The sequence below is a fragment of the Salvelinus fontinalis genome, chromosome 2 (assembly GCF_029448725.1).
Source record: "Salvelinus fontinalis isolate EN_2023a chromosome 2, ASM2944872v1, whole genome shotgun sequence".
NCBI classification, from domain to species: Eukaryota; Metazoa; Chordata; class Actinopteri; order Salmoniformes; family Salmonidae; genus Salvelinus; species Salvelinus fontinalis.
This window is the reverse complement of record NC_074666.1, coordinates 62447504-62461811: the sequence shown is the minus strand read 5'-3', so window position 1 is coordinate 62461811 and position 14308 is coordinate 62447504. Positions and strand designations below refer to the sequence as shown.

At 42.2% G+C, this 14308-nt stretch overlaps 1 protein-coding gene across 1 annotated transcript; it reads right to left on the bottom strand.

The window, feature by feature from the left end:
• Positions 1-550: 550 nt before the first annotated feature.
• On the bottom strand, positions 551-14307 carry LOC129822833 (histone-lysine N-trimethyltransferase SMYD5-like). Its single transcript, XM_055881279.1, has 13 exons — positions 14176-14307; positions 13301-13409; positions 12938-13077; positions 9363-9484; positions 8999-9068; positions 8627-8731; positions 8267-8329; positions 6535-6605; positions 6319-6425; positions 5972-6028; positions 5734-5828; positions 5177-5247; positions 551-1612 (listed from the first exon to the last, which is right to left on the bottom strand). The coding sequence occupies exons 1-13, from the start codon at positions 14266-14268 to the stop codon at positions 1483-1485; spliced, it is 1233 nt and encodes a 410-aa protein (XP_055737254.1). The 5' UTR covers positions 14269-14307; the 3' UTR covers positions 551-1482.
• Position 14308: the final 1 nt, after the last annotated feature.

The window sequence follows — 14308 nt, the reverse complement described above, 5'->3', positions numbered from 1 at the left end:
CGAGTCTGGATCGGGTACCTCCCTGAAGATTTTTTATAATGGAAATCCATTATAATAGAAACAATGATGGTTGGGCCAGCGCAAGAACACATGAAAATTAGTCATGGGCTCTGATACTCTGACTGGTTAAAGATGATCCACTTGCTGATTTCTTTGTTTTGTACAACACCCCTCATTTTGAGGTGACCACAAACAACTTCAATGATGGCAGTCTGACTAATGTATCAAACGATAGAGCAGCAGAATAATTCAGTTTATCGAGTCATCAGGCAAATCGATAGCCTATATAATAACAGGCACACAAATGAAACAGTCGTTAAAAGACCCACTAATGAAGTAGAAAATAACTAGAAAGGAATAGTTGTCCAATCGTCATGCTCTCAAAGATGTTGGCGGGATAGTTATCCATGGGATATCGGTGCTGCTTCAAACAGTGTTGACTTGTGGTTCATATTTGATGAAGACTGAGAAATTACCAGTTGGCTTAATTTCTGCATAAAACCAAACTGTACTAAGGAGAACACAAATAAAGCAAATAAGAGACGAGACATTTTAATCTCAATGGTTTATGCCAGAGCAGTAAAAATTACAATTTCAAGGATTCTCATACAATATTTACTGCTGCTCTTATATTGCAGCATGTCATTGTGTGACATCAAAAGCAATTTGTTCTCATGCACCACTGCTCTGAAATGCCAACTGAGATAATTGAAGTTAGTCATTCGATGTTAGCCATATTTGTTCGGTAACATTGAAAATGTTGGCACTGAAGATTACAGTCATTGCGGTTGTATTGATTCATGTGTGGGCAGTAGCAGCAATTTCATTGCAGTGAAAATCTGCTCTACTCAATAAAGGGCAAATAGTTAACTGACAAAAGCTTTCTACAGCTCAAGGTCTCAGAGTAATATCCTGGCTGATGGTTACCTCATAGCTTGCAATGACCGTTTCTAATCTCATATGAAAATATATGTACTTAAATTAGGGTCAGTTACTTCTTCTACACTGTCCATACTGTAATGTTATCACTACTAGGTTCGCCAAGTGAATTATCCTTCACAGAACAAGCACCATATATTCTGTCTGAATTAATCTACACCTAATGCACTCAACACGAGGAATAAATAACATCTTGCCAATTTAATGGTACTAAAAACTGTGATAAATGAAAAACATTAGTGAACTGGATGTCTTCCATGTAAACTTTTCCAATAAGCAGAAGATACACGAGAGGTGACAGCCAAAACATCTGCTACTGTACAGTAATGTGAGAAAATGCTTTTCAAGGGGGAGATCCAAAGCGTAGGGCCAGTGAGTGACTTATTTTCATTGACAAAAAGATTTAGTTACACAATGAATTTGATGTTTGGTGATATGCAAATTCTTCTTTAAGGTTGGTTTTCACTGTGCAGTTAGCTAGCATGGCTGAGTGAGTGGATTAGGGAGGGGGTGAGTGGGAGCAGAGCGGGTCTTTTTACCCCCTCAGACGTCCGTCATCTCGTCCTCCATGTCATCCCCCTCCTCCTCCTCCTCCTCGTCGTCCGACGTCAGATCCAACTCATCCATCTGAGACACACATTTTGGACACGAGCAGATGAACAGGTAGTTATCCCTGGGAAGAGAATAACGAAGTTACATAAGCCCTACTCGCTGTTCTTTTCTGGTTCAATGAAAGTCAATGAACTAAGTAGAACAGACTCAGCTGCTATTGCATTGGTGTCCATGGGGGAGACAACCAGTTAAAGGTCTAATGCAGACATTTTAAACTCAATAGCAAATCATTTCTGGGTAACAACTAAGTACGTTACTGTGATTGTTATAAATTAAAACCGTTGAAAAGAAGCAAAAGAGCAATTTCTTAAGCAAGAATTTAGCTAGGACTGTCCGGGAGGGTCTGAGTTGGGAGGGGGAAACTGAAAACTAGCTCTTATTGGCAGAGGTTTAGAACTCTTTGTTATTGGTCTACTAACTAACCAATCCCTATTGGACTCTGGAAGCAACGACATTGGTTAGTTAGTAGACCAATAACAACCAGGCAGGCCAAAACGCCATCCCACAAAAACAGGCTGAAATTTCCAAACGGCTCTTATACCAAAAGGGGCATTATCATATTTTTAACATTTCACAGTATTATTCCAACTTCAGTGTGGGAATATACACTGCTCAAAAAAATTAAGGGAACACTTAAACAACACAATGTAACTCCAAGTCAATCACACTTCTGTGAAATCAAACTGTCCACTTAGGAAGCAACACTGATTGAGAATACATTTAACATGCTGTTGTGCAAATGGAATAGACAAAAGGTGGAAATTATAGGCAATTAGCAAGACACCCCCAATAAAGGAGTGGTTCTGCAGGTGGTGACCACAGACCACTTCTCAGTTCCTATGCTTCCTGGCTGATGTTTTGGTCACTTTTGAATGCTGGAGGTGCTTTCACTCTAATGGTAGCATGAGACGGAGTCTACAACCCACACAAGTGGCTCAGGTAGTGCAGCTCATCCAGGATGGCACATCAATGCGAGCTGTGGCAAGAAGGTTTGCTGTGTCTGTCAGCGTAGTGTCCAGAGCATGGAGGCGCTACCAGGAGACAGGCCAGTACATCAGGAGACGTGGAGGAGGCCGTAGGAGGGCAACAACCCAGCAGCAGGACCGCTACCTCCGCCTTTGTGCAAGGAGGAGCAGGTGGAGCACTGCCAGAGCCCTGCAAAATGACCTCCAGCAGGCCACAAATGTGCATGTGTCTGCTCAAACGGTTAGAAACAGACTCCATGAGGGTGGTATGAGGGCCCGACGTCCACAGGTGGGGGTTGTGCTTACAGCCCAACACCGTGCAGTACGTTTGGCATTTGCCAGAGAACACCAAGATTGGCAAATTCGCCACTGTGCTCTTCACAGATGAAAGCAGGTTCACACTGAGCACATGAGCACATGTGACAGAGTCTGGAGATGCCGTGGAGAACGTTCTTCTGCCTGCAACATCCTCCAGCATGAGCGGTTTGGCGGTGGGTCAGTCATGGTGTGGGGTGGCATTTCTTTGGGGGGGGGGGGGGGGGGGGCACACAGCCTTCATGTGTTCGCCAGAGGTAGCCTGACTGCCATTAGGTACTGAGATGAGATCCTCAGACCCCTTGTGAGACCATATGCTGGTGCGGTTGGCCCTGGGTTCCTCCTAATGCAAGACCATGCTAGACCTCATGTTGCTGGAGTGTGTCAGCAGTTCCTGCAAGAGGAAGGCATTGATGCTATGGACTGGCCCGCCCATTCCCCAGACCTGAATCAAATTGAGCACATCTGGGACATCATGTCTCGCTCCATCCACCAATGCCACGTTGCACCACAGACTGTCCAGGAGTTGGCGGATGTCCAGGTCTGGGAGGAGATCCCTCAGGAGACCATCCGCCACCTCATCAGGAGCATGCCCAGGCATTGTAGGGAGGTCATACAGGCACGTGGAGGCCACACACACTACTGAGCCTCATTTTGACTTGTTTTAAGGACATTACATCAAAGTTGGATCAGCCTGTAGTGTGGTTTTCCACTTTAATTTTGAGTGTGACTCCAAATCCAGACCTCCATGGGTTGATAAATTTGATTTACATTGATCATTTTTGTGTGATTTTGTTGTCAGCACATTCAACTATGTAAAGAAAAAAGTATTTAATAAGAATATTTCATTCATTCAGATCTAGGATGTGTTATTTTAGTGTTCCCTTTATTTTTTTGAGCAGTGTATAATACATGGCAAAAAGTACGTGGACACCTGCTCGTCGAACATCTTATTCCATAATCATGGACATTCATATGGAGTTCCCCCTTCGCTTCTATAACAGCCTCCACTCTTCTGGGAAGGCTTTAATGTTGGGCACTGATGTTGGGTGATGAGGCCTGGCTCGCAGTCGGCGTTCCAATTCATCCCAAAGGTGTTTGATGGGTTTGAGAGTCAAGTTCTTCCACACAGATCATTGTATGCTGTAGCATTAAGATTTCCCTTCAGGGGCCTAGCACGAACCATGAAAAACAGCCCTAGACGATTGTTCCTCCTCTACCAAACTTTACAGCTGGCACTATGCATTCGGGCAGGTAGTGTTCTCCTGGCATCCGCCAAATCCAGATTCGTCCGTTGGAATGCCAGATGGTGAAGTGTGATTCATCACTCTAGAGAACGCATTTCCACTGCTCCAGAGTCCAATAGGGATGAGCTTTACACCACTTACACCACTGGCATTGCGCATGGTGATCTTGGGCTTGTGTACGGCTGCTCGGCCATGGAAACCCCTTTCATGGCGCTCCCGACGAACAGTTCTTGTGCTGACGTTGCTTCCAGAGGCAGCTTGGAACTCAGTAGTGAGTGTTGCAACCGAGGACAGACGATTTTTACACGGAAAGTGCTTCAGCACTCAGTGGTCTCGTTCTGTGAGCTTGTGTGGCCTACCACTTTGGTAGGACGTTTCCACTTCAAAATAATAGCACTTACAGTTGACCGGGGCAGCTCTAGCAGTGCAGAAATTTGACGGACTGACTTGTTGGAAAGGTGGCATCCTATGACGGTACCACATTGAAAGTCACTGAGCTCTTCAGTAAGGCCATTCTACTGCCAATGTTTGTCTATGGATATTGCATGGCTGTGTGCTCGGTTTTATACAGCTGTCAAAATTGACGAATCCACTCATTTGAAGGGGTGTATACATACTTTTGTATCTAAAGTGTATATAAAGCACAGGAAATGTTTGACTGCACTGGGCCTTTAAGTAGACTGGAATGGACTTTCTTTTTTTTCTTCAACGGTAAACCGCCTGAGTGAACCATCTTAAATTATCCACCATCTTTGGTTCTCATTTTCTGAGAAAAAAGACCGAGACCAGTCTTTGTTCATGCTTCACTACCTTCAGTTTGTGAGAGTTGCAGATTTTCAAGGTGAAGTGCCTTTCAACAGGATACAGTGAATATGAATCCAAAATGGGTTCCCGCAGAGCAAACCAGCCCTGGTTTTAAGGGGGTAAAAATCTGTACCGGAGCGTAGGTAGGCACCGGAATAACCGCCAGACCCCCTTGGCTGTGCTGGCCCAGGACTGCCCCTTATTGCCTGGGAGGGTGGCCATTGATCTTGACTGAACTAGGAACAGTTTGAGTCTGTCAAAAGGATTGGTACACAGGGGATTTCAATTGTTTACCTCAGGATTTTGTGTCTGCTATGACGGCTCCTGTCACGCTGACAGCAGTCCAAGTAACTGATACCGATCTCCTGGAGATGTGAGGAAACAGAGTTTAACATGTTAGCAGATAAGGACATTCACATCAAAAGACCTCCCATTACAGTTACTATATAGGGATTAATTTACACAACAATGAATGACAGTTAGCCACTTCAAACTCCTGGAGTTATCGTTCAAGTTTTGTTACTTTATCTGGTTGTTTCATGTTTATTCAGCAGCAGGCGCCAAATCTCGTCACTATCCTGCCATGGTCATAAGAACGAAACTAAAGCGCACACATTTTTTGCCAGAACTTAATTGGCTGGCAAAACATTTCTCTGGCCCCTTCTGACGCTTCTGTAACGGGCAGATGCAAGCCTTCTCAATCTCTCTGACAGCCTGACACAACCGCTCTAATCCTTAAAGTCTCAGACCCCTAATACCGGCTGACAACAGAGCAAGCCAGGATGTTCTGTCCCATCTATCCACGGCCAGAATTGATCGCCAGCCCCCCCTCCCCAGCATCCTCTTCTGACCTCTCCAGGGCTGATGTCACTTAGGGCACTGAGATGAAGCAAGAAGTTGTTGCTCGGGAAAGATGCCGCCGCATTCGGTATGCAGCTATGGTTACCTAGAGAGTAGACGAAATAATCAAACAATCAAACGTTTGACCAGTGAAATGTATTTGTAGCTCATTTAATTGATTCTGTAAGTTGTGCGAGTTTGAGGATTCTGGGAGCTGGGGTTAGAAACCATCTGATAGTGACGACTCACATGCGCTTTGCAGTAGGAAGAGCCCGGAACCCTCGCAGTTCAGAAAGTCACCGGTCTCTGTGGAGACAAATCTAATTCAGCTCTGACCTCCATTGTCAGTAGAGGAGATTCATTCCATATTAGTAACGATTTAAAATATGCCTGATTCAAGCCACCCCAATTCAGAGGCGCGTAGAGAAAGTATTATTTACGATCTATCATAAAATGTGAGCTGTACAAAGCCTCTGAAAAACTTTCTTGGTAATGTAGGTTTAGACTCAAATATAGTTTTCCGCAGTATTCCTCATAAACGGTACAGATGTCACAGGAAACAGCACTGTATTTGAGTGTAGGGAGGGAATTGTGACCTTTCTCGACATCCTTGTATAGTTGGTCAATGAAGGAATCCAATTGCTCCCTCTGCTGGCTAGTCAGCACCAAAGCATCACATGCATGAACCCATTGGCTGAGAGAACTAGATAACGAGACATAAGAAAACAATGTCAGCACTTTAAATTTAATGATATTCAGACTAATGGCACAGTGCATTATTTATGAGTTGGAGATTTAGAGATTAACCTTACCTGGTACCTATACCCTGTCCATTGGTCCCCACAAGGGAGAAGAGGGAACGAAATCCCTCAGGTGTAAACCACTGTAACATGCAAGGACACACACCTTATAGCATAACCTATCTGCATCATAATCACACACGTCCATAAGAAATGGTTCTATCAAAGACATTATTTTACAGTCTTGTCTACTGGGAGCGAAGAAGTAGCCAAGTATCAGCTCGAAAAAACAATGTACAGTCGTGGCCAAAAGTTTTGAGAATGACACAAATATACATTTTCCACAAAGTCTGCTGCCTCAGTTTGTATGATGGCAATTTGCATATACTCCAGAATGTTATGAAGAGTGATCAGATGAATTGCAATTAACTGCAAAGTCCCTCTTTGCCATGCAAATGAACTGAATCACCAGCTGACATGTCAGTGATTCTCTCGTTAACACAGGTGTGAGTGTTGACGAGGACAAGGCTGGAGATCACTCTGTCATTCTGATTGAGTTTGAATAACAGACTGGAAGCTTCAAAAGGAGCGTGGTGCTTGGAATTATTGTTCTTCCTCTGTCAGCCATGGTTACCTGCAAGGAAACATGTGCCGTAATCATTGCTTTGCACAAAAAGGGCTTCACAGGCAAGGATATTGCACATAAATCAACCATTTATCGGATCACCAAGAACTTCAAGGAGAGTGTTTCAATTGTTGTTAAGGCTTCAGGGCGTCCAAGAAAGTCCAGCAAGCACCAGGACCGTCTCCTAAAGTTGATTCAGCTGCAGGATCGGGGCACCACCAGCACAGAGCTTGCTCAGGAATGGCAGTAGGCAGGTGTGAGTGCATCTGCACGCATAGTGAGGCGAAGACTTTTGGAGGATGGCCTGGTGTCAAGAAGGGCAGCAAAGAAGCCACTTCTCTCCAGGAAAAACATCAGGGACAGACTGATATTCTGCAAAAGGTACAGGGATTGGACTGCTGAGGACTGGGGTAAAGTCATTTTCTCTGATGAATCCCCTTTCCGATTGTTTGGGGCATCCGGAAAGAAGCTTGTCCGGAGAAGACAAGGTGAGCGCTACCATCAGTCCTGTGTCATGCCAACAGTAAAGCATCCTGAGACCATCCAAGAATACATCCAAGAATACAGCCATGAATAAAGAATGGTACCAACATCCTCTGAGAGCAACTTCTCCCAACCATCCAGGAACAGTTTGGTGACGAACAATGCCTTTTCCAGCATGATGGAGCACCTTGCCATAAGGCAAAACTGATAACTAAGTGGCTCAGGGAACAACACATCGATATTTTGGGTCCATGGCCAGGAAACTCCCCAGACCTTAATCCCATTGAGAACGTGTGGTCAATCCTCAAGAGGCAGGTGAACAAACAAAACCCCACAAATTCTGACAAACTCCAAGCATTGATTATGCAAGAATGGGCTGCCATCAGTCAGGATGTGGCCCAGAAGTTAATTGACAGCATACCAGGGCGGATTGCAGAGGTCTTGAAAAAGAAGGGTCTACACTGCAAATATTGACTCTGCATCAACTTCATTTTATTGTCAATAAAAGCCTTGACACTTATGAAATGCTTGTAATTATACTTCAGTATTCAATAGTAACATCTGACAAAAATATCTAAAAGACACTGAGGCAGCAGACTTTGAACATGTATATTTGTGTCATTCTCAAAACTTTTGGCCACGACTTTGTGTCTATAAATAAATTGGTCGTGAAAGGGGAAATGGTGCCACACTCACCCGATTGAGATGATCGTCGTAAAGTGCCGTTGTAAACAGGGTTCGTAGTACGGTCAACTGCCCCTACAAACCCAATACAATGTCAAAATGAAGGTAACAGTCTATAAGTAACCGTTTTGAAATCTATTCCAATGGTGACTCAAAGCTAATGCTGACCACATTTTTTTTAAACCAAATTTGAAGCTCAAACCTGGTCTCCTCAATTCTTCTCAAAGCACATTGGAGGAGTGTTCCAAGGTCATTTCCTCAGACCTCCTCCAATGAGCCTTAAGGGGAATTTAGGAAACAAGGATGGGGGAAGCAAGGATTTAACATCTTGTAGCTAACATTTTTAGACACAGCCATTATCTCCATGCTTACCTGGAACTTCTCTCCCAGCAGCTTATGTGCAATCTCCTCCTCCTCGTTGGCCGCACGGCTGCAGAATTGAGAGAACAACTTCTGCCAGTGCCCTTTGTCTTGGGCCTGCATGACACAAATGATTCAAACATTATTATTATGTTTGAGAAATACATATTATGCACAGGTATGCAAAGAATATAGGATTATTATAGCAAGCTGACAGGTGAAATGCTTCTCCAGACATTGTGAAGATCTTTCAATCTCCAAAAACCTTAATCTCAAACTAACATTCACTACAAAGACAGAATGCAAATACAAAGTGCAACCCACTTTGGAATTGGAGAAGCTCAACAACAAAAAAGTCAGAGGCAGGAGGCAGAGGAGGCTCACCTGTTTGACAGTGGCCACCATCCTGGCCATGAGCATGATGCTGGAGGTCTCAGGAGGGTAGTGCATGCTCCTAGGGGACAGATAAGGGACAATGTCAGTTCATACTGCAGCAATCACAGACAAAATATTACTGGGGCTGGATCTGAAAACGTTACTGGCTGTCAAATCCTTGCTTTCTCGTCCTCGTTTACTCAAATCTAATTGAAAGCGGAGTTGCAAGGGAGGGTGCTTTGAGAGGGAGGTGAGGAATTAGAGGAAATGAGGAAGCAAGGATTTGACAGCTAGTAAAAATGTTAAATCCAGCCCAAGAAAAATATGGGCCCCATCTAGTGGTATTCAATTAAACAGAAAATCCATATCTCACCTCCAGGCATCCTTTAGTTTGCTGATGGGGTGGTTTGGGTCCTCTTGGGAGGAGCCTAGGCACAGGGCCCGATGGTACTGGTCTGCTGCAGCCTGCCGACACTCGTTGCTACAGTACATCACCTGCAGGGGGAAACAAAGTCTCACTGAAACCCAAAGCGAGACACTGGACTAGATTGGAGGAAGGAGCTACAGTACATCAACACATCTCCATGTGGTTGTCAGACAGGCATTGGGTAGGTGCATCTCATTTATCTTATTTAAGTGGCTTCTAATCCTTAATCTTTACTGATCTGAAAACACAGGCTAAGTAGGAATCTTCCATATTGCTTTCCACTACAATGTATTTATTTATTTGTATTTTTAAGGGGGTAGATCAGTTTGAATATTGAAGATTAATAGAACCCACAATCTATGTAATTGTCATCATAATTTCCAATCCCCCATATGTTTTATTATTGTCCCCTAACCCCACTCCCCTAATTGAAGTAAACCAATGGACAACAATACTTAGGCCTCTACTTAAAGCTTATACATAAAATATACAGTCACAGAATATTTGACATTAGTTATCTTTTTTCGTCCCAACTTCTGTTAGCCTCAAATCCTCCCATCAATCTCATTCCAAAATATTTTTCAACTCTTCTGTAATGTTTCACAAAAGTTCTGAACCTCTCTATTCTGATAGTAAAAATGTTAATCTTTAATTTCTTTCTAAGAGTATTATTAGATTGACTATGGCTTTTCAAGTCACCCAGCAGTGCTATTTGCAGTGCAATCTCCAGGTAAATATTGTAAATCTTAAGCCATTTCTGAACCTGTGACCAAAAACAAGATACATGTGGACAGTACCAAAACAAGTGATCTAATGATTCTGTATCTTCACAGCAAAATATACAGATCTGGGATGGATGTTTCCCCCATATACATACAATTCTAATGGTTGCAAGAATTTAGCAAAATCATTTAAATGGGAAAGCTATACGTTTTTAATCCATCAGTTCATAAACCATGTACCATGGAATCGGCACATCGAAAATCTCTTCCCAACTATTTTTGCAACCTTTATGGCGCAGCTGTTCATTTTTTGATCCTTAAATTAAACTTGTTTATTTTTTTTTCTTTAACCAATTTTGGTCTAATGTAGGGCCGACAGACAAGTTCCTTACTTTCTCCCCCTTCCCGCGGTAATGCTGCAATCAGTTGGCTGTAATTTTGAATAGAGCAGACATTTCCATTTATTTTTGTTTGCTGTATGTGTGACATAACTCCCTCAGCTGCATTTATGATATCATTAACAAAGATTATTAAACAATTTTTCCAAAAATATATATTTTTTGTTGTTGTATCAATTAGTATAGGAGTTTAACCATAATATTTGTTGTAATATTTGTTGTGTCTTATGGTGGATTAAACTGAAATTGCAAACAGCGTTCCATGGCTTGTTTAAAAAAATAGGGATATTCTAGAGAGTATTTCATTTTCAAATAACCGAAAGTGTTGTAAACTGAATAAAGGGAGAAAAGTTTTTTTACGAACACGAGATGAGCTATTCTTACTAATCTGCTGGAAAACCAGTTCGTTTTGAAGTACAACTTTTGTATGACTGAAGCCTTTAGTGAAAGGTTCAATGCCTTAATATTTAAATTTCAGCCCTCTGAATTCATATTAATTATATAAATAGGCACGTTTCATTTTGTCTGGCTTGCCGTTCAAAATAAAGTAGAATATTCTTTGCTCATATCATTTAAAAAACAAGTTGTTCAGTGTTCAGTGACATGATGATCCTTGCTGTCCCCAGTCCACCTGGCCTTGCTGCTGTTCCAGTTTCAACTGTTCTGCCTGCGGCTATGGAACCCTGACCTGTCCACCGGACGTGCTACCTGTCCCAGACCTGCTGTTTTCAACTCTCTAGAGACCGCAGGAGCGGTAGAGATACTCTTAATGATCGGCTATGAAAAGCCAACTGACATTTACTCCTGAGGTGCTGACTTGCTACACCCTCGATAACTACTGTGATTATTATTATTTGACCATGCTGGTCATTTATGAACATTTGAACATCTTGGCCAAGTTCTGTTATAATCTCCACCCGGCACAGCCAGAAGAGGACTGGCCACCCCTCATAGCCTGGTTCCTCTCTAGGTTTCTTCCTAGGTTTTGGCCTTTCTAGGGAGTTTTTCCTAGCCACCGTGCTTCTACACCTGCATTTCTTGCTGTTTGGGGTTTTAGGCTGGGTTTCTGTACAGCACTTCGAGATATTAACTGATGTACGAAGGGCTATATAAAATAAACTTGATTTGATAAGTAAATATGTAAACTGGGATATGACTAAATAATTAAATCAGGGTGATTTTTCCACAAATAGACAGGTATTTACCTTTTCATGGCGCAATATATATAATTTTGCTAACTTTCTATTAAAATGTATTGTGGTGAGAGTTTCTCTCTTTCGGGATATAAATACTGATTATGTCCACTTCACCGCCAGGCCATTTTATTGGTAAACTCAACAGTAATGTAAAAGTTGTATTTTTTTGCGATCCAATATGTAATATAGTACACTTTTCAATATTTGGTTGCAATGCAGAGATTAGAAACATTTTTCTAGATCCTCTATGAGACTGTCCAGGGATCCAAATTGCGCATTTAAAAGAAAACACAAGTTGCCAGTACAATGACACCATTTATTTTAAGCCCCGGATTTTTAGCCCCGTGATATTATTGTTGAATCAAATTTTAATAGCTAACATTTTGATGGCCATAATAAATAGATATGCTGATAGTGGACAACATTGTTTCACTCCTCTTGACAGTTTAATACTTTCTGAGAAATAGCCATTATTTACTCTTTTACAACTGGAGTTACTATACATAACTTTAATCCATTGTATAAGAGATCCTCCAAAATTAAAATAGTCCATTTATATATAAATCCTAGTCGTACTTTTCAAAATGAACACTAGGCCCGGTTTCCCCGATTTTTCATAGTGTTCCATTGTTTCCAGTACTTCTCTTATATTATCTCCTATGTATCGTCCATGTAAAAAAAACTTGTCTGACAATACTTTTTTAAATTCTATGTATTTTGCTAGAATTTTTGCATCACAACAGTGAGGGGCCTCCAGTTTTTTAGGTGGGCTGGATTTACCACCTGGGTCCTGTTTCAGTAATAGTAAAATCAGACCTTCTTGCTGACTATTCAATAGTCTACCATTTTTATAGAAGTGATCAAAACATGCTAATAATGGAAAAAGGTTTGATGTACCTCAACTGGTATGCCATCCAGCCCTGGAGTTTTACTGGACTTAAAGGCTTTAAATGCATCAAGAAGTTCCTCCTCTGTAATTTGGCCTTCACATGAGTCTTTCTGTACATCTTAATTTTACGCTATTAATAGAAAAAACATCCTTACAATTAAACTTCAATTTGTGAAGATGCAGGAGACAAATGAAAATATATGCTAAAAGTACTTTGCTTCCACTTTCAAAAATTGGTTGCAATGTGTTTTTAGATCAGTACTGTCCAGTCCTTAATTGGCAGTGCAGATGAGGAGTACTTGTGAGAGGCACACACCTGGCATTGTGGGCAAGCTTGGTGCAGCTCTGGATGCACTTTGCACAGCTCGGGGTGGGGTAGACTGAGGTCAGGGATGCCACTGAGTCTACGGGCATTATCCTCGGCCGTCTCCAGAGCACGCAAGCAGAACTCACAGGCTGGAGAAGAGACAGGGATGGATGATAAATGAGAGAACTAAGGGTCATATCACTAAATATGAAAGACCATTCAAAAGACTCAAAATGTGAGGTTTTCCCCTTGGCCTATGTTCATCTAAAAAGCAAAGCATGCTGGAACATTTTGACCCACAATTTTAGGAACATAAAACGAGGTTGTGTTCAGTCTGTCAATCACCTAAATCTTGAACCTGTAACACCTCACCTTTGTACTTGTACAGGGAATTCCACAAGAACTGGGCAGAGACAAGAGGGCGCTCAATAAAAATGGTGTCTCCTTTCTTGATGGCCTTCTTGGAAAATAATCCCTTGCCCTAAAAATAAAACCAAATGTTTAGATATAAAAAGCAATGTCAATTTCAGTAATATGCACCTGCCCATACTTTATCCACACAAAGTGTATCCTATTGACTCAGAACAGGCTAGCCTTTGAACTTTATTAGCCCCCCCAAAAGGTATCTCTGTGCATACCTAGATAGCTAACGTGTCAAGATGCTAGTTGTTTAACTAGACAAAAAGCTTAGCTAGCTTTAAAAGGAATCAGATAGCAATCCATGTGGCATGAAGGTGGTGACTGTACTTGGTGGTGAATGTAATTTGCTAGCTAACTACAATAAGCCATTGTAACAGTATACCTTCCCGTCCCTCTCCTTGCCCCTACCTGCTCGTACCAGTGACCCTCTGTACACATCTACAACAGCCACCCACGAAGCATCGTTACCCATCGCTCCACAAAAGCCGCGGCCCTTGCAGAGCAAGAGGAACAACTACGTCAAGGGCTCAGAGCGAGTGACGTCACCGATTGAAACGCTATTAGCGCGCACCCCGCTAACTAGCTAGCCATTTCACATCGGTTACACCATGATGAATCTAAAACATTAACACAAATAGCAAGTAACTACGTAGCTACAGCCAGCCAGAAAAGGTAAGCAAAATGCCAAAAAATGCTGTCTAGCGAATCATTTTTTGATTTTCCCAGCTAGTCCACACAGACTGACAGCATGCGTGTCAATTAATTTGGTGCTAGATCCGAGAAACTTGAAATTAGCCTTTTCAAAATAATCATTGTCTGCACATTACCTTAATCTTGTCAATAAATCGTACTTCCACACAACTGCTAACTTTAGTGGGGTCGACGCAGAGAGAAAACATGTCATCTTGGGGGGCAGCCATCTTCAAAACAACCTTCGCCCTTTCAACTCTGACGTTTTTA